General features: G+C 33.3%; 1 protein-coding gene across 3 annotated transcripts in view; it reads right to left on the reverse strand.

Annotated features, from left to right (window-relative positions):
- The window catches only part of CDH9 (cadherin 9), an 80,745-nt gene that overhangs the window by 38,500 nt on the left and 19,893 nt on the right, over positions 1–22,352 (reverse strand). The window contains exons 1-2 of one of the 3 annotated variants that reach the window (XM_084781819.1): positions 2,513–2,557; positions 4–298 (exon numbers count right to left, since the gene is read on the reverse strand). In XM_084781819.1, coding sequence (XP_084637945.1) covers positions 4–298; positions 2,513–2,518 — 301 coding nt within the window. In that variant the 5' untranslated portion in view covers positions 2,519–2,557. Of the gene's footprint in view, positions 1–3; positions 299–2,512; positions 2,558–22,352 lie in introns of those variants that run through there. The other 2 variants (XM_084781818.1, XM_084781820.1) reach the window with 2 other exon arrangements.

The raw sequence follows: 22,352 nt of genomic DNA on the forward strand, positions 1-22,352 counted from the left end.
TACCAACTCCAGACATTTCGGGAACACTGGCTGTGTACAAGTCTTTTGTGAATTTTGGTTCATTGTCATTTATATCGTGGATTTTAATGATAAACTCAGATTCTGGTTCAACTTGCCTCCCCGTCTTTCTGTCTATAGCCTTCGCACGGAGAATGTACAGGGATTTTTCTTCTCTGTCTAATTTCTTTGCAGCGTGAATGTCTCCTGTATTTTCATCTATAACAAAGAGATTACCAGCCCCATCTCCTGTCAAAATGTATTTCAAATTCCCATCTCCTTTATCTTGGTCAGTGTGAAGCTTCAAAGAAATAGAAAAAAACAATTCTGTAAATACATGGGTAGTTCTAACAATGAAAACAATTTGATATGTTAATTTCCGCCCACATCATACTTAGTCAGTGATGATTGGAACAAGTATTTCAGATCAAGGAGAAACTGAGCATTTCATATTTTTTAGTCTTAAAATATTAAACATATATAGTTAGTCACCATGAGATAATGAGCTTAGAATAAATGATACCCGAGTTATTTTAAAACATAGAGGTCAAAATATGCCTTTGAATAGAATATTACCAGAATTTAAACCTCTATTGTAATACAAAGGAGAAAAATAAATTCAACCCATTTTGTGTTTGAAATATCAATCTTAATTACATTTTAAATAATTAAAATCAAGGTGAAGCATGAGGCCTTTATAGCTCATTATAATGATTACTATGGAACTAATATTTTAGTTTAACTAGTGTTGTCTCCTGTCCATATAGGTCTATGAAAACCTTGCCTCTGTATTTGTGAAATCAAGCCAGAAAGTGGATGACCTTTTAAATGTTACCTGATTTTCACTGTGACGTTAAGGAAGTTCTTTTTCTATTACCATGTTCTGATTGTGAGAAACTATATTCTTTATAAATATTTTAAACACCAAATAATATAAATCAAGTGGCTAAATGTCTGTTTATATATAATATCTTAGTAAAAATAACTTGGTATAATTAATATTTGTCTTTTAAAGATAACTTCTCAAAAAATCTTATGATTGGATTGCATTCATTTGGAAAAAATGCCTAAATGACCTTAGTATGAACATCAAATACCACAATAATAATGATTATGAACTATAAATTGTCACGGATCACTAGCTATCCCGGGAATGGGTCCTTGGGATATGTACCAAACATTTGTTAAAACTTTAAAAATTGCATAATTAACTAATAAGTTCCCTTTTAGATTTTATTATATTGTTATATTCTGATTCTATCTTATTATATAATTATGCTCTGGTTTTGTATCCTTACATGTGAATCATCAACTAATTATTTTAGTAAGGCAGTTTAAATAGTATTTTTTAACCAAACCTCATAAAAATAGTTTTAGAAGATACATACACTAGTAGTAATCACTTAAGTTTTATTTTTTTCTTCCATTTTAGGTAACCTGGACTTTTAACATTTCATGAGAAAATTGTACTAATTTTTTTGTAATGGAAGCAAAATGAAATGAGGATCCATATATAAAATTTAAAATACATATTTGCTCTACTTTTCTCATGTGGTTATTAAAAGAAGAAAGGAATATGAGAAATCTGTTGGATTTTCCACAAGGTCAGATACATTTTAACACTGAGAGCCTGGAAACAAGGCAATGGAGTCATGTGGTGGGGTGAAGAACAGGTTCATCATTTCAAAGACATCGATCTAACGCTTGTGTTAAAGAAGTTATTCACAAGCAGCTAGAATAAATAAGAGAGAGAAGTCTAAAACAGGACAACATGTTCAACAAAAGCTTTAAATATACAAACATAGAATAAAAATACCTTTGGTTTATCCATTCTTCCCCATAATGTCTATTGTGTTGAAAAAGCAATTATCCAGCTATACTACTCTAAGACATTTTGTATTTCAAAAATAATCTTATACTGGTATTTTGACATATTAAAATATGCAAAAAATCTAGAATATAATTATACATCTATTTTTAAAAATTATATTTTGTCACATTTTCTACTTTGCTAAATATCTAGAAATTTAGACAAATATTTAGACTTCCTTTGGAACCATAGTACTACATTATTACTTTAATTATTTAATGATACCTCCTATAATATTAAGAATATTGAATATTAAAATTAGAAAAATTAAGGGCAAATAAAAATATAATAATCATGGGATTATGTATTCAAAACACAGGTTTTTATTTAATTTTGTTTAAGTATTTCATCATAAATGCTTGAAGAAAATATTGTAGCTTTTTAATTCTGTGCTCATGTAGATACTTCAGCTATAAAATTAAATCTGCACATGTATATTATTATACACATGCAATTATGTATGTATGTATGCGTATATTCCTATCTGTGTGTATGTTGTTTTTGTGTGTTAAAAATTTATTGTAGTTAGTCATGATGGACAATATTTGTAATCTTAGCATTGTAAACTAAGGCAGTTAATTATTGTATTGGAGAACATTCTGGAGTACCTAGTGAAAACTTGTCAATGAGAAAATATATACTAACCAACATGTCTTGTCCACTTAAATCATAGGCCAAGATTAATCCTTTTCCCCTAGGTTGTACAGTCAGCAACAAAGTCTTATTCAATAAACTCATGAAGAAAGTGGACATGGCTCCCAGGGAAGGGATTTTGCCAGTGTTCAGCAGCACAAGTGCCAGTGTACCAAGATTAGAGTAGCTGCTGAAACTTGGGCTTAATATTAATATTAAGCACCAGTACATCAAATTGGAAAGATGCATTTCATGAATGACTCATTTAGGTACAGACTTTTTCATTCACTCATTCATTCATTCATTCATTCAAACACAGTTTGATAAATATGTTCATTGTTAAATAAGGGAAACAGCGTATATTGAATGTCACAGTAACTTTCCTCCCCCCTACAAGATATTAAATCATAAACAGTGTCCTTGAAACTCAACCCTATTCCATTTTTTTGTAAAATCCTGCTGCTTCAAGATGATGAAGAAATGGCAAAACCAGAATGTACCCTTCTGAAATGATCCTCAGAATTATTCAATTCCAATATGATTCATCACTGCAGTGTATGAATAAAATGTTTTTATACATAAAAAACATGTTGTAAAACACAGCAATTCAAAAAAGTTTTAAGATTAAGAGAGGGCATTGTCTCATGTGCAATGTTATGCACATATTTGTTCCAAAATGTAAAAAGGATAAAGACATCATAAGTATTTATTCCATGAAGTAATAATTAGCTTCAATAACATAACTAGGTGAAAAACATGGGGTAAAGGGGAGTTAGAATAAAAAAGTATACAACAATATGAAACCCCATTTTTATAGACAAATATATAAACATATTCAAAGACTGTTAGGAAGTCAAATGGCAGTTCTACAAATGGAGTACGTTATCACCAAGTGTGATTTATTGCAGCTATACAAGACTATTTGAACATCAACTACATAAAGTAAATTTACCTGTGGCTTTCAAAAAGAGATGGTAACATGAAAATATAGAATTGAAGAATCTTTAAATTTTTCCATTACTGGATGATGACTCAACTAACTAGGAAAAACTTGGTATTCCCTTTAAATCACACTAAAAATGGTCATTCAAAAATATATAAGTCTAAACTTAATAAACATCTAAATATCTCAAATACAAAGATCAAAAAAGAAAGGCAATAATATCACATCTGTGGAATGTACATTTAAAATCCTGTCCAGTATAATAACAAGAAACAACAAAAGTTGCAAGGTATACTGAATGAAAATGAAGACAATAAAACTTCCTTTATGTGCCAACAATAAGGAAGTTTATGCAGAACGTATCTCCGAATTTTCCACAATAAAAATTAGTTTCCATAAACTAATTCATGTAGCAAGTAAAGATTGTATAACACAAGGTTAATATTTAAATATAAAACACAGAGTGTTTGCTTTAACAATAAAAAGGGATTCTTTTTACATTGTTTCTGTGTTTTTCTAAGATAGGGTCTACATGCATGCACCTCCTGAATTCTGGATTATAGGCATGTGTCATCACTCCCTGGTTTACGTAATGATAGTGAGCTAATCAATCTACTGCCTCATTTAGGCTACCCAGCCCTATACCATCTACTATTTCCATCCACACAAATCAAAATTTCAATTATAATAATAAATATTATAATTTTATTACATGTGTATTATTATTATTATTATTATTATTATTATTATTATTACTAATATTACTTTTTCCATCAACAACCCAAATGAAGTATTTAGTAAAAATATAACAAAATTTGTAAAACTTTTCATGAAAAAGCCTACAAAAATGATTTAAAAAGTGATAGAAAATTAAAATAAATGATGGGTGATGTCACGCTTATAAAGAGAATAATTGACAGCTATGAACTTTTCAATCTTAACCTTTAGTGTATCATCAAAGCAGAAGCAAGTTTATTTTGTACCTTCAACAAACTTATCTCCATGTATGCACAAAAAATGGTAATAAATATAAGTATCATAGAATTTAGGAGAAAAAAGAATTTAGGAAGAAAACTACTGTAGTCCAAGTAGTTTGACAACTTAGAAAGTGTATGCAGTTCAATAGAACAGAATAAATAATGAAAATCTGTCCAAATAAGACAATAAAATAATCACACGCAGATGAGGAAGCCGAGAAGTCACTGATTGACACACGACAGGTGGAAGCAGTAACCAAAACATGAATTCACAGAACTTACACAAAAACTAACATACTTAAAATAAACATCTTAGCTCTACGTACAAAACTGAACTAAGAAAAGTAAGTGTAGGAGGAGGAGAATGAATTGTTACCATAATAAATCAAATTCTTTGAATAAAACTCAAAAAAAGAAAGTATATGAGGATAATTAACTAAAGGAAAATACCATCATTCTTAATTTATGTGATAAAATTAGTATAAAAACAATTTTGATTTAAAAAAAGTGATGTATCCTATAAGAAAATCACTCCTAAATTTATATGTACTTTGGAGAAAATGACCTACAGTTACAACATTCAATTACAGCAAGAATAGTTAATCTTAAGATATAGAGATCAATAATAATATTAATAATCTATGATATTAAAACTAAACATATAAAAACTAAACATTTAATGAAATATATTGAACTATAGAGACAAGTTATTTTGAAGTTGTCTTGCAACTGCTTTAAAAACTTGGATTCAGGGCTGGAGTGATGGCTCAGCGGTTAAAAGCACTGACTGCTCTTCCAGATGTTCTGAGTTCAATTCCCAGCAATCACATGGTGGCTCACAATCATCTGTAATGTAACCTGATGCCCTGTTCTGGCCTGCATGTATACATGCAGGCTTAATAAATAAATTTAAAAATAAAAGAAAAACCAAATAAATAAATAGATAAATTAATTGTATAAAAAATTTGGGTACAAAGGCAGAAGTTATTTACTAAAATGATAATAAACCTTCAAAGACAGTGTAAAATTATTAATGTAGAATACTTATAGAAGAAATTATGTGACACTTCCTAATTCACTTTTATTTTATCATTTCTCTTACAAGATTAAAAATATCATTATCCAGACTTCATAAAAATTAAAGACAGCTACTTTGTCAAAACATTATTAATATTTAAATGAAAGCCACATACTGGGAAATTATTTGAAAATATTTATCTATCATAAATATAACAAATTTTATGAAAATAATTAGTTCAATTATAAAATGACTTATCTTTTTTTTAATAAAAAGACATTCAGACATAAAATACAACTGCATTTCTAGCACACATGAGAAATACAGGAAATAATTATTAAAATCATATAAACAGGTTCCCAGTCATACGTTGGCAGATGACTTAAAAAAACAACATGGAACTAATGTGACAATTTATAACACAGGCAGCTAAGTGCAAAGTGTGCATTGTAAAAACCACATGGAAACTCTGCTCATTCTTCAGTTTTTTTCTGCAAATCTTAAACTGCTCTAAAATCAAAGTCTATTAATTACAGACAAAATAAAAAGACATTACGAAACATCTAAGGAGAGAAAGTGAAATTGTTTAGAGAGTTTTAAAATTATTTATATGAATATTATTGAAATCATTATTTAAGAAATTCAGCCAGTACAAAATAATCACATATTTCACCATAGACAGCTGGAGAATCAATAAGTATTCCAGGCATATTCAGCTGCTTGATTCTTTAGCAAAATGTAGATGGGAAATTCATTAGATAATACTATACACATTTCTTAAAATAGATTAAATTAAAAATTAAATTGAACAAGCTAATAGAAATATGAATCAGTAATTCAACATGTTACTTTTCAGACATACTTTGAGAAATACTTTGGATAAAATAATAACAATTTTTATTTAATAGGTTTATTAAGTATTTTGTAGGCAGAAAAGCATATGCTATGCAAACCACTGGAGTAAAGCAGAGATCCTAGAAAAGAAATGCATGTTAAAATCACCTATTTATTCTTACAAATATAAAAAATCTACACATACAATGTGGAAAAAAATTAAGGATGAAGCTACATCTCTATCGATTATATCATGTAGTAATTGATTCAAAATGTAACAAAGACATTAGTATAAAACCTAAAAGTATGACATACCAGGAGAAAACAAAAGGCTAAATAATATGAAAATACAGGCATCAGCAAACATTTATTGAAAATTATTCCAATAACTCCATAGCAGAACAAAAAATGAGACTGTATGAGACACAGTAGGAAATGAATATCTGCACTATATAAAACCTGAAAAAAATCAGTCACCTCAATTTTTCCAATGATTAAGTAATCTAGTAAATTCAATAGGTAAGGAAACACACAGAAATCAAACAGTTTTGGAAAACGTTAATATCCTTATCATTCAAAAAGAGACTTGATACCCTATGAGCATATACAGGGGGAGGAAATCCCCCTCAGGAACAGTCATAGGGGAGGGGAGTAAGGGGAAAATGGGGAGGAGGGAAGAATGGGAGGACACAAGGGATGGGATAACCATTGAGATGTAACAAGAATAAATTAATAAAAAATTTTAAAAAATATTTAAACTAGTAAAACTGGCTATCATCAAGAAACCTAATGGGAACACAAACTGTTGAGAATACATAAGAAACAAATCCTAATACACTGCTGTTCAGAATATACACTAATGAAGGCACAACGTAAATCAGTATGCAGTAATCACAGAACCAAATAAAGACATTCCAAAGAGTCGGTCACATTTTACAAAGATACTTGCACATCATATTTATTACATAATGTGGAGACACATAAAGAACCAGACTTGAAGCTTATAAAAATGAATGGATATTAAGAAATGCATTGATTTATAAAAATAAAATTGTACTAACCAGTAAAGAAGAAAAAAGTTCTCTCATTTTCAGAAAATGGGCCAATTGTAGGTTGTCATTTAAGTTAAATCAGTTTGAAACAAGAAGACAAATATTTTATTTATTCTCCTATAATTATAACTAGATTTGAATGTATACAATACAATATTTATATATATCATAAATATATAACAGAACTAGTCTAAGAAGTTTGAGTGAGAGACTCTAAAAGGAGGAGCTAGCAACAAGATACTGTAATGACTGAAGCAACATAAATATCACATATTTTATATTAAATGGATTCTAAATGTAGTTATTAATTATATATATTATTTATGTCAATTGTGTTATGAAATAGAGGTTGAGACAGTCAGCATGAAGGAGGGAGGAGAAAAAAGAGCTGTTAGAAGAAAATAATCTGTACCACTATAAAGGTGGTGACTAGGCATACATAAAAATGTACAATGACCACATATGAATCAAGACATCAGAAGGCAACTCACTAAATAATTAAAGGTTTACAGTTGCTATTTAAAATAGGAACTGTAAAGAACATACAATTCTAAATCTCATAAAGATTTTCAAAAGATCAAAAATGTCAACTAATTGCTTCCAAATATAGTCATAAAATATTAGTAATTTTAGCATGCATAGAGCAGTGAACCATAGTCAATGTGAGAATTTGCTTTTAATTTGTACCAAATATATGTCCATAATTAATCAGATAATTAAATATACATATTGTAACAGTTATCACAATACAGAATATTTTATCATTATATACAGAATGTAACTTAAATTATATCTCTACGATTTTCATTTATCCTGTTTTAATAAAAATAATTGAAACATGTTTCCTAATTATGAATGAATCTTATATATGATTCTATAAAATATGTTTAAATTTATACTTATTTAATAGAGAAAGCATCTGAAAGGAATTTATGAAATGTTGCCACTGAGCAAATAAATGTTTGCTTAGGCTGGATGGCATAAAGCACAGGTCAATGGGTGAATTCATGTTTTTGAAAGTCGAATATGAGAATTTTAGCTGACATAAGTGATTACACATGTGTGTCTTAAAATTTTGTTTTTAACACAATATGAAAATGCACATTATTTTGAGTTCCAATTTTATACTTATTAAACAATGTGAAAAAGACACTTGCCAAAAGATGAATTTGTTAAGGCATGTTCAATGTTTTTAATCTGTATTCTCTTCCATGCCAAAATAACAGCACCCTATATTAGTAGTTCATATGTAGCTTGCTATTAAAAAATAAATAAAACACTAACTGAGAATATACATAACCACACTAGATATTTAAAGAGAAAAGAGGGCAACAACAAAATTATTAAAGCTAATATTAATGCAGTCTGCCAAGGTGTTGGACACGTGCCATCATTTTATCTGTACTTTACATGTATTGAGTCAATATTCACTGGAGTCTCATTAGTGAAACAAACATGGTGCAGAGCCATTGTCTACAGGGATGTTACTTAGGAAGAATGTCACATCAGCCAAATAGGAATGTATGGTAGAAATGTAGAAAAATGTGAAAACAATTATCAGGAAAATTGCTAGAAATATTTCATTTGTTAATAATATGAGATAATTTAGTAAACATGATTCAGAAAGAAAAGGGGCCCAACTTTCTAACTCTCATATTGATGAAATAAAAATATACATGCTTTCATGGGACATGCCCCTTGGGCTAGTCCCATTGAGACTCTGGATGAGAGAAGCATGGGAGAATAGCACAGTAGAAGGATCCAGAGGGTCCTAGAAACCTACAAGTAGAACATTACGACAGGCAGATTTGGGCCCAGGGGTCCTGCTCAAACTAAGGCACCAGCCAAGGACAATAAAGGCGGTAAACCTTAAACCCCTACCCAGATCTAGCTAATGGGCAGAACACTCTCCACAGTAGAGTGGAGAGTGGGATATGACTTTCTCACATACTCTGGTGCCTCACCTTTGACCATGTCCCCTGGAGGGGGAGACCTGGTGGCACTCAGAGGAAGGACAGCAGGTTACCAAGAAGAGACTTGATACCCTATGAGCATATACAGGGGGAGGAAATCCCCCTCAGGAACAGTCATAGGGGAGGGGAATAAGGGGAAAATGGGGGGGAGGGAAGAATGGGAGGATAAAAGGGATGGGTTAACCATTGAGATGTAACAAGAATAAATTAATAAAAAATGTATACATAAAGGTAAAATATATATATACATGCATAACCAAGTTGAGCAGGTAAAACAGTTTCAGAAGAGAGAATTTGTATTTAGCAAAGACTATGTTCTTAATAAATACTCATTGATTGGACAAGTTCATAGGTGTCTTCAAAAGCAAACCTAACATTTTATACTAGACACTATGCACTAGTCTTAAATAACTTCAGATACTCCAACTACAAACAAGGAGTGATGCCAGAACATTGTGTTGCCAAGGAGAGCACTCAAGCCTGACATCAACAGGGAGGAATGGTCTTCCCCGTGGCTCTGTACAAATACTCATGTTCATAATGCAAAGCTGGATTAGTTTGATGTAGTTTGTATTTGAAAAATTGTTTAACTTTTTTACTCTTTTAATATATTTTAAATATATATGTATAGGCCTCTGTTATTTAATGTGCATCACCATCAGAAGTCATCAGAATATCACGTCTCTTATAACTGCAGTTACAGGTGGCCTTCATCTGTGAGGTGAGTGCTGGGAACAAAAACCAGTTCACTTTAAGAGCAGCTTAAGCTCTATAAGAACTTAAACCATATCTCTATCTCCCACCAAAGGCTTTTAAGTCCGCAAAAGGCAACTCTCCTAAAAAGACAACATCCTTAGTCCTTTATGCCATAAAGCACAATATATGTATGTATGTATGTTGCATATACATGTATAATATAAATATACATACATAATATAGACAATTATATGTATGCATTTATAGAATATATAACATACATGTATGCATATATATATAACATACATACATATGCATATATATTTTTAATTTTTCATTTTATGCTTCATGTGTGCATGTGTTTGTGTGTGTGTGATTTATTAATGGAATATGTAAGTCAATCTACACATAGGACAACATTTGGAAGCCTGTACTCTTGGTTTGAACATCAGGCTTAGAAAACCATAATTTTTACCATCAGACATCTCCCTTGTTCTTAACACTGTTTTAAAGAGGCCTTATTAGATAATTTTGCATGGTCATAAAATTATAAATTTTCTAAGCATGTTTATGATAGCCTGGCTTAAGCTACATTTGTGTTGGTGTATTAAATACATTTTCATTGAGTTTTTATTATTTAAAACAATTTTAAATTTGACTTAAAGCTCACAATGAAAATCATTATTGACATTGCTTGGGTAACTAGGAACCTGAGACTACCTAGCTCAGGGATCTAAGGAAAAAACAAAAGTAATACTGGTCTAAAAGAAGCAAAAATAGATTGTGATAAAAGATTACACTCAATAATATTCTACTATGCTTATCGATTAATTTCTTGTTCATCTCTCATCAGAAAAGCTTGCTAAGATCAGGATGTAAAGTAAACAAATAAATAAATAAATTCCTAAAAATCTCTAAAAGGTATACTGGAAACCCAAAGTAGGACTTGGAAGGGTCGCTGGCCCTGTTTGTTACACTCAGTAAGAAAACAATAAAAATCTTTCTATTTTCAATTAAAAAAGAAATATGTGTGAAAATAGCACACTCATTAAAATACTTGTGTTGTAAACATGGAGACCAGAGAGTTCCATGCCACAACCTTCATATCCAAGCTTTTTAAGGAGAATAACTACCACTAAACATACTTCTACAAGAACTATGGAAGGATACTACTGAAAAATAAATGAAAGAAATCAACACTACATAATTATGACAGGCAGATTTGGGCCCAGGGGTCCCGCTCAAACTATGGCACCAGCTGAGGACAATACAGGCAGTAAACTTTAAACCCCTACCCAGATCTAGCCAATGGACAGAACACTCTCCACAGTAGAGTGGAGAGTGGGATATTACTTTCTCACATACTCTGGTGCCTCACCTTTGACCATGTCCCCTGGAGGGGGAGATCTGGTGGCACTCAGAGGAAGGACAGCAGGTTACCAAGAAGAGACTTGATACCCTGTGAACATATACAGGGGGAGGTAATCCCCCTCAGGAACAGTCATAAGGGAGGGGAATAAGGGGAAAGCGGGAGGGAGGGAAGAATGGGAGGATACAAGGGAGAGGATAGCCATTGAGATGTAATATGAATAAATTAATAAAAAATTTAAAAACAATAATTTTTTAAAAAGAAATGGTTAAAAGGGGAGGGGAATAAGGGGAAAATGGGAGGGAGGGAAGAATGGGAGGATACAAGGGATGGGATAACCAATGAGATGTAACAAGAATAAATTAATAATAAAAAAAATGGAAAAAAAAAAAAAAAGAAATGGTTAAGTGGAATTGCCCCGTGATGGAGCAATACTATTCTTAGCTGCCCTACAGAACTTCAAGGTAAGATTTTACTACTGAGAAGACCATGCACATGAATGATGGCACATGGACACAGCAATCTGATATTGACCAGAACCCTCACTCTTAGTTCCTAGTTGGACAGTACTGAAGATACTATGTACACTATCAGAAGATTAAAGGAATCACCGGTCTTATTCACTTCTATATCTTATAAGCTATACAAATCACTGGGCTGCAAAGACATGCCCACCAATAGTGGGATGATCATCACAGACCAACCAACCTCTTTCTTATTTGATAAATCCTGCTGTACAGCATGACATCCATACCTAGCAACATTACCAGGCTATGAACCTGTGACTAGATGTATCACAAACTCTAGGTTAGAATCTATTGCCAATATTCTGCTTTTTGGAAATGATAATAAACTGACTTTGATTTTTAACTTGTTTTTAGAAGTTTTATTCATGAATCTATTTTATGTCTTTGTGTTTTTTGTCTACATCTATACATACAGGAAGAGGGCATCAGATCCCATGTGATTATAGTCATATACGGTTTTGAGGTGCTATGTGGGTATTTGGACTTGAACTCAGAACTTCTGGAAGAATACCCAGTAATCTGAACTGCTGAGCCATCTCTCCAGCTCTTAATGATTTGTATGTTTATACCCATAGAATGATACATCACTCAAACCTCATCAGAGAAAATTAACAATTGACACTGAGACCCAGAACCGGTCAAGATGCAGAGAGCAAAAGAATGAGTAATGATCAACCCTAAATAGGACATCTATGCACACTTTCCCCCACCAAAGCAGGGAGATCATTTGTGCAGAGAGGACAAAAAGTGTGTAGGAGCCATAAGCAGTGGGTGAATACAGCGTACATAAGACCTGCACAGGCTAAGATGAGGAAATTGTCCAGCATGGAAAAATAGAGAGGATAGACTGGGCTTCAAGTTGTACTCCTAGCCAAGAAGCTATCAGCAGTCAATTTCTTTAGAGATATATCCCCTGTGGGTCAACTGCTCCCTGGTAAAGACCACATGTCCAAGAATGTGTGTCCATAACAAACTTTACTAGGTGGAATTAAAATCAGTACAGCACCATTTGAGGGGTAGGGAACGGAGAATATATCTTAGACGGGTTGGATAAGGGGTAAGTGCACATATCAAAATACATTTGACAAAATGTTTAATAAGCTAAAAAAAAAATAAGAGAAAGAAAGCGTTTATCATACTGAACATTTTCAGTCCAATTCACTCTTCAGGTTTTCTGGTTGGCCCTCTCAGCTTACTTAATTGAGCTCCGGGCCAGTGAGAGATGTCTCTAAAACCATGTCTGAATCACCCAAGATTTTCAGTTGATTTCATATGTTCACATGTACATATTTTTCTTCACACACATATACCCCTGAAATACATGAACACATACACACACACACACACACACACACACACACACACACACACACACACATGCACAATTGGTATATATGATGCAGCCTGTGTTTCTAGGCATGTAAGTGACAGAAGGCTTTTATCTGAACCCTGGACAGAAATATTTCTTTTCCAGAAAGGAATGTCTTGTAACCTTCACTGCATATCATACTCCTCCTGAGACACATTTTCCAGAATTATTTAAATAACTATATTTAATCATGACCTTCATACTTCACAAGGTCTCTGATTAAGGTGTGTCTTATTTGTAAGCAATGAAATAGTTCAGATAATTCTTCTTGGGCATGGTTGCAGTAGCTGAAAATCTGTATAAAAATCTCAGTGAATTAAAAAATGAATAAAGAAATGGCAAAATTGTCTTATTGTAATTTATTTTTATATATTCTTGGAGATAGCATTCTCCATTTCAAAACCTCTCAAAGAGGAGTTGATAGTAAACTCTCCCTCATTCTGTAGCCTTATGGAAATTGCTTCCAAGTACTCACAGTTTAGCAAAAGTGTGATGTTTGCCTGAAAAACTATATTGTAATACAAAGTCAATAAGAAATGACTCTAGAAGCCTAAGGTGTTTTGTTAATGAGTTTACCCATTCCAAGGAATATCAGCTGGGATACATACAGCCTTTAAACAATTACTGAATATAGTGGGGTTCATTCAGATTTCAAAAATGTGATTAATGACATCTGATGACTATGTGACTTTTATCTGTTGCTTAATATCATGTTATTATTATATATAAATAGCTTATGATCTTTACCCATTAGGCAAGAGTATTTTGCTACACTTTCTATTCAAACATATAAATAAGGTTTTAGAATATTCTAGTCCTGTGTGATGAAAAAAACAATGAGAAACAGAATTCTGGGAATTAAGCAATACATCATAGCTAGGCTTAAACAAATTACTGCAGTGGCAGTTTTGTTTCTACTAGCTCCCATTTAGACAGTTTCTGAGTCAGCAGTATAATTCCTATTAACAGACTGAAATATGAATTTGAGTGAAAAGGAGCAGGAATAACCAGTACAGTATTTAAAGGGGTTGTGGTGCAAGCAGTCCAGGAAAGCTCAGAGAACCCTGCTGCTCTATGGCATGAGAACTAGCTATAACAAGCCAAAAACAGATAGTAACTTTAGCAGTAATCAATCATTGATATTTAGCATGAGCCTCTGGAAGCTTATACTCCAACAGTGTTAAGGAGATATATGTTTATACATACATATTTTCATATATACTTATATATACATGTATACACATATATGCATTTATATACATATATATATACACATGTATATACACACATATATACATACATATAAATACATTACAAACTACTGGAAAGGCAATTACTAAACCTAGTAAAAATGCTAATCACTATGTAGCATTTCAAATATATTGACAATACAGACTGTTCATTAACTAATTTAAAAGAGACATCTAGATAAGGAAAAATAACACCACGAGGCTCCACTATGACTTGATGTTCCAAGGACCAGGATTCTGCAGAGGATGAGGATGACTCTGCTTCACAAAAACATGTTCACTAGCAGGTTGCTTCTTGGTTCAGTGGTCAAAACTGAAAGTGGATCTCCATTATTTCTGTCCTTATCATTTCATAGTACAAACTAATTTTAACCTGGCTTAGACCCTACAGTTCTGCTTGATCGTTGATGGGAAACTAAGATGAAGAATATTTAATATCTGGCAATCAGAATTAATTTGTGGAGATTATATGGCTTTTGGGTGTTGGTTGATAAGCGAAATTCATTTAATCATGAAAGAGAAGTTAAGATAAATGAAGCTGAAGTTAAAGAGAAATAATTGCACATTTGTAGATTCCTGTAGAATCTCCTTTCTCTCAGATAAGGTAAATTTAAAATAATAAAAGTTAGTGTATAATATCATAATTAGATACCATATAGACTAACAAACAAACAATAAGCAAATAATAGTTCCTAAGGGAAACAATCTAAAACTGTGCTTCAATGTCATTCTGATGACTTATGAGTACACCAGGAAACAAAACCTCTAATATCCAACAATTTATTCAGTGTGTCTGAAATGTCTTTATTGGTAGGGAAAAATTATCTGAAAATCTCTTAGCTAAACTTACCACAGATGAATCAGGACAGAATACAATCTGAACTAGCCTGGCACTCCTTATGATTGAAAATCACTGTTGGAGCTATGGGTAATTTTTCTGTCAACTTTGAAATTATAAAACAGATTTAACATTGGAAAATATATTAATTTAGAGAAAAGAAATGGAATGAAAAAGTGTACACCAGGGTACAATATAATAATAAAAACTATTATTACTATAATTATCATTATGAAATAGAGATTTAAAATACTTATTTCACTCAATGTAACCTACGTGGATTTGGATATATATGCATATATATATACATATATATATGTTGAAATATATGTTTGCTATCAACTTCTATAATAAAGAAAACAATAAACACAACCTAACTTTGATCCTCAGGATAGAAATGGTGGAAGGAAAGAACCAACTGCAGAATGCTATCTTTCTCACCACCATATTCATAGTATGGTGTGCAAGAACCCACATAAATACAAAGAAGTAAGTAAATAGATATAATGTGAGTAAGACATCTATAAAATACTTCTTCTTCCCAAGTCTCATGGATCCCTGGAGAAGATCAGAGGAAGAAGTGTGAGAGGCACAGCTGGTGCATGAGTGCATCCCAACAGGGTTTTATGGCCATCATGGAAATTATGCATACCATCCAGTGGCTGTGACTGTAGGCGAAAGGTCTGTCCAAGGTCAAGCCAAACAAAAATCCAACACAGACAGGGAAAGTGCTCAAGGAGTTTCACCCTTAGCTGAGGAGCTATTGGCAAGTGATGTCTCCCAGGAGATGGGGTTGCAGCTTACTTTGGGGCAGTGATACCTTAAAGACTAATCGTGTCCCAGCAAATGTCCTAGCTCATGTTCAGTAGTATCGGTAGAGAACTAAGTGTTCTCAGTTTAATAAAAAAGTGTACGTGCAGTTGAGAAGGATGGGCAGCAGAGAGCATAAGAAAGGAACTGTACGGAAGGTAATGAGGATAATTAATAACTGACTGTGTTCTATTAAGTTGCCTTTTAAAAGAAAAAAAGTTGTTTTTTTTTTTAAAATGTGGGAATGAGAAAGAGTCCATAAGGAACATTATATTTTTAAATGTACATGCCCTCACCATCAGTGTAACAGGGCAGGTAATTAATATGAATAAACAAGATCTTTGATCTAGATTGGGAATGAAGGAACAGGGAAAAGGAAATGGAGCATTTTGGTGCATCTAAAATTCTGAATGTACATCAATCTCTATCATATCTTGTCATTATCAACTTAAAACATTTATCTAGACTTAAAAATATTCTGACCCCAAAACTGCAAAGCTTCATTGTAAAAGTAAGCTACCTGGTCTTCAACTCCATCAGAGACTTGAGAAGGTATAAACTTGATTACCCGAGTACTCTGGGAGTACAAGTTAATTGCTTTCCAAATGAGAAGATGACAGGGACAGTTTTCTACCTGAATAATAGCCAAAGCAGGAAGAATGTAACATTTATGTTATTCCCGATTATGTCATGGTTCTTGCTGTATGTGGTTTATTGCATATATGTATAATAATATAAATGTATACCTAAAAATCAATCAATAAATAAATAAATAAGAAACTGACCTTTAAAAAAAAGATTGTTAGTAAAGAAGGGTACGGTGGCACTTGCCTGTAACCCTGGCAATCGGGAGGTAGAGGCAGGTAGATGAATTTCTGTGAGCTCCAGTCCAGTCTGATCTACAAAGAGAGTTCTAACACAGTCAAGGCTACACAGGAAAGCCTGTCTCAAAAAATGAAAAACAATCAAAGGATCCCTGGTATTCCATAGTGCATTTGTACCAAGGTTTCTTTATCCATTCTTCTACTGATGGACACTTAGGCTGTTTCCATGTTCTGGCTATTATGAATAAGGCTGCTATGAACATGGTTGAGCATATGTCCCTGTTGTGTGCTGGAGCATCTTTTGGGTATATTCCAACGAGTGGAATAGCTGGGTCTTGAGGAAGCCCTATTCCCATTATTCTGAGATAGCACCAGATAGATTTCCAAAGTGGCTGTACTAGTTTGCATTCCTACCAGCAATGAAGGAGTGTTCCTCTCTCCCCACATCCTCGCCAGCATGTGGTGTTGCTTGAATTTTTTATCTTAGCCATTCTAATGGGTGTAAGATGGAGTTGTTTTGATTTGCATTTCTCTGATGACTAAGGACTCAGTATTAAAAACAAGGAATTCCCGAAATTTGTGGATTGAGCTAGAAATGATCATAATGAGTGAGTTAACCCAGAAGCAGAAAGACTCAAATGGTAGACACTCACTTATATCTTCATACTAGCCCAAGGGGCATGTCCCATGAAAGCCTTCACTTGCCAGGAAACTGGGACAGAGGGGAGGACATCCTACTGGGACTCTAGATGAGAGAAGCATGGGAGAATAGCAAAATAGAAGGATCCAGAGGGTCCTAGAAACCTACAAGTAGAACATTATGAAAGGCAGATTTGGGCCCAGGGGTCCCGCTCAAACTAAGGCACCAGCCAAGGACAATACAGGCAGTAAACCTTAAACCCCTACCCAGATCTAGCCAATGGACAGAACACTCTCCACAGTAGAGTGGAGAGTGGGATATGACTTTCTCACATACTCTGGTGCCTCACCTTTGACCATGTCCCCTGGAGGGGGAGACCTGGTGGCACTCAGAGGAAGGACAGCAGGTTACCAAGAAGAGACTTGATACCCTATGAGCATATACAGGGGGAGGAAATCCCCCTCAGGAACAGTCATAGGGGAGGGGAGTAAGGGGAAAATGGGAGGGAGGAAGGAATGGGAGGATACAAGGGATGGGATAACCAGTCAGATGTAACAAGAATACATTAATAAAAAAACTTTAATGTAAAAAAAAAAAAAGATCCCTGGTGAAAGAACCTCTCATGCAAGCTTCTCTCATTCCCTCAGATGTTCAATGTCTGTACTAGAGATTGGAAGTATTATTGAGGCTATCCTTGACTAGATTGGGGAGCAAATATAATTCTGCTGAGATTTAGCATAATTCTGTGAGAATGAACATAGTAATAATTATTAAAATAATAAACAGAAAGTATATTCATATATGGAATAACATCCTGAAAATAATTATGGTTGTGTAATTTCCAAGTGAGCAAGGAAGAGCAATGGAGCTGCATTAGCTGTTCTCAGACCTCAAGATGGCCAGAGGGACATTATGGGAAATGCTTCTGGAGTTTTTTTCAAGGTAGACTCTTAAGCTCTAGGAATACCTCATCTGGTGAATGAGTCTTCAGTGTGTCAAAATCTCTGTAACTGCCAGGATTGAAATGTGAAATGCCCACTATCATCGCAGTTGATTGAACACATAGGTCTAGCTGATGGTGCTTTTTCAGAGGCTGTGTTTAAAAGTAGATGTCTATCTAGGTGAAGAGTCTCACAGGATAGTGAGCTTTACAGCTCCACTTGACAGGGCTTGTATCCTCTAGCTCATGTTGACAATCTCCCCATCATTTTGGAATGTACGTTTTCAACCATGAGCTCAAAGAAGTCATTATTCCCTCCAGGTGCTATATGGCTTTTGTCACAGTGTCTGAGAATTTCACTAATACTTTTATGAATGAGAAAATGTACATTTGGTGTTCTGAATAGGAAGAAATCAGAATTCCAAACATCCTGTAAAGCTGAACTAAAAGTCTTCACAATATCTATAGGGGCAATATGTAGCACTTACTTTCAGGAGATTGTGCTGCAATTCATTTATATAGAAAACCAGGCTCAACTTTACAAATCAATTTGACAATAATTTCAGCGGATTTGTATATAATTGAGACTCAACTTATTCATCATCAATAAAAGCATTAATATACCATGACCTTTATACTTTTGAAGGTTCAATTCATAGGTAGCTTCAGAATAATAAAGCATTTGTAAACTTCCAGAGATAGGGGCATTTTAAGAATATAGGTCAATAGAGCTATGAGAACATATGTTTTATCCTACCCTTCTTTCCCTTTGGTTCCCCATTGCTGTGAGCTGAACAGCCTTCTCTATAGCTTCCTATTTACGGTGCTCTCTCTTCCTGGCCTGGGCCCTAAGCAGTGGAACTTCTCAACAATGGATTGCAGACTCTGAAATTAAAGTCTCAGCTTTAATCTTTCATCATTCTATGTATTTCTGCATATATTGTGATATGAAATGATAAAAAGTTTTCGATAAACACAATTACTTTAAATCAATCGCTCATTATGACATTGCAAATAACATTTGCAAAAGTATTATCACACAGCAGAATAGAGACTACACTAATGTATCTTAGAAACATGTAATTGGAATATTCAAGAACTGGAGGGTAAATATCCACGTGAAGAACAGAAATAAAACCACAACAAACAGTTCTAGTAAGCATGCTAAGAACAGAGATATCAAAACAAACTATGCATACAACCAAAGTAGACTTATATTTTTGGTATTTTAATCAAATATCACATATTTTAGCTTGCTTTTAGTAATTACAAAAATACCAAGTAAACTTGTATTTGAAACAGGAAACCACATACAACCAATTTCAGATTTATATAAGATGGCAAGCACAAAACAAACTCAGTTTTGTTTTCTTGCTGAATTTTTGTTTCATATTGATTTCTGTGAACATATTTATAATCCTCATTAGTCTTTGACTTGTATAGAATGGTTTCCGACTTTGTGTTTTCATGAGTTTGATTTGTCTGTCTCTGTCTGTCTGTCTCTGTCTGTCTGTCTCTGTCTCTGTCTGTCTCTGTGTATTTGTGGGTGTGTTCTTTTTTTTTTTAACTCGCATTTGTTTGAGGTTTTTTATTTGCCTGCACTGTAAAGAGACCGTGGGTGGAGTTGGGTGTGTGTAGAGATGAGGAGGAGATGAGGAGAGATGGAAGGAGATGGGGGATAATTTCATAATATGAATACTTATTTCCAATTTAAAACACAGACTTATTCATCACAGTCCTAATTAATACATCTAGAACAGAACTTCAGGAATCTCTGTGAAAGAAAAACCAGGGACATTTTGAGAGATGGAGAATAGGGAGTCGGCTGTGTGTTTGTGTCATAGAATTGTCAGAGGCCATGCCCGCAGATCTTACCAACGTGGCTGACAGCACACAGCCTGATCTAGGATGACAGCAACTGCCATGTTAACATGTATGGGTGAGAACTCAAGAAGCCACAACTGACCATGAAGAATTACAAGCAACCAAGGAATGTTGAAGGCATAAGAAATAATCTTCCGTAGTTAAAAAAGAGTATACCAACTGGTTATCTGATGTGAAATTGACATCAAAGAAAACATATAAATAAAAACAAAATTAAAGGAACTGCTTTTTTATGTTCTTAATTAAATTTGACAGAAAGGATGAAAGGGTAAACAGGGTTATCTGGAGGGACTGAATAGAAGGGTGAAATTACACAATTACAGTATAATCTCAAAAAGATAATCTTTAACGTCACCCAATTCCTAAGGAGTTCATATAAATTATGAATAGAAAATTGAGAAATTACATATCTTAACATGTTTTCTAAAGCAGATAGGGGTATGTATTGTTTAGGTACCTAAGATGGGTGCTGAAGAAAGCAAACCATGTGATTTTGGGGGCTTCATGTATATTCTGTACTTCTTTCTCTCCAGGTTTCTATGACTCCCTCTGTCTCTGTCTTTGTCTCTGTCTCTGTCTCTGTCTCTGTCTCTGTCTCTGTCTCTGTCTCTGTCTTTGTCTCTGTCCTTCTCTCTCTCTCTCTCTCTCTCTCTCTCTCTCTCTCTCTCTCTCTCTCTCTCACACACACACACACACACACACACAGGCAAAATGTGCTTTTAATACCATTAACTCTAACATATATTCTGAGAAAACTAAAAGGTAATTCTGTATGTATTTGCTGTTTTAGAGTAAACCTCACATACTTAAACCAAAATATCTCATTCCTTAGAGAATAAATATGTATTTTTAAAAAATCAGAATTGAAATTTGAATGATAGAATGGTGCCAGAAACTATAATCAATTAAATAAATAGATAATAAGGAGACGTTTTGCATGAGCATAGCTGATATCCTATGAAGTATAAGCACAATACGTACACTCTGCTGTGCTTTCTTCACTGTAATTCCAGTTTCCTCAATATTTATAGAAGCTTTTTTATGATTCTACAACATTTTCCTTTATACTTTATTGTAAAACATTAAAGTTTATGTGCAATAATGCATCAAGTACTCTTCTTAAGATAACTTATTAAGGTAATAATTTGAATTTTATAGAGGTATTATATAATTTGAATCAATTATTGCATAGTAAATTTGAAAATATGACTATTATTATAATTCTTTATTAAAATTCAAAGAATATTTAAAAGCAAAATAAAATGAATATGGCTTGCTCCCCAATGCATTTATAATGTTTTTTTCCTTTCTACCTCCTCATGAAAACTGTCTTAGTGAATGACTTCTTTCCAATTCATACAAGCAATTTACATGGGCTTTTTTAGGTTTTAGGAACATTTATGTAAGCAATTAAAGAAAAAGAGATTAAAAGTGTGAAATAGAGAGAGGGAAAATACATGTGACTAAATGAAGAGAGGAAACTGATGAGTAAGATGATATAATCATATTATAATCTCAAAAACATTTTTAAAATTCAACTATGATGCCGCACACATTTTTAAAAAACTACTTAAAAATAATTCCTATTCCTATGTTCTATTTACATCTTGTCCATGCATACCTCATACAATGGCCTTGCTTATTAGTTATATGTAATGACATTCCCCATCCAGTCTCCACCTTACCCCTGACACTGACTTCTGATTCTTATATTCAGTGTGTGCCTTACCGGACCATAGATGTGCAAATCAACTGCTTAAAACTTTGTGACTGCCTTACTTCATTTCTGTAATGATGTACCTTAAGCTGGATTATTTGCAAGGAAAAGAGGTTTATTTCATTAAGAGTGCTGTTAGATTAAGCTCTAAACAATTGAGTGCTGGCTCCTGGCTGAATTATCTCATGTTG

This window comes from Acomys minous (genome assembly GCF_964271855.1).
Source record: "Acomys minous genome assembly, chromosome: 5".
Classification (NCBI taxonomy): domain Eukaryota; kingdom Metazoa; phylum Chordata; class Mammalia; order Rodentia; family Muridae; genus Acomys; species Acomys minous.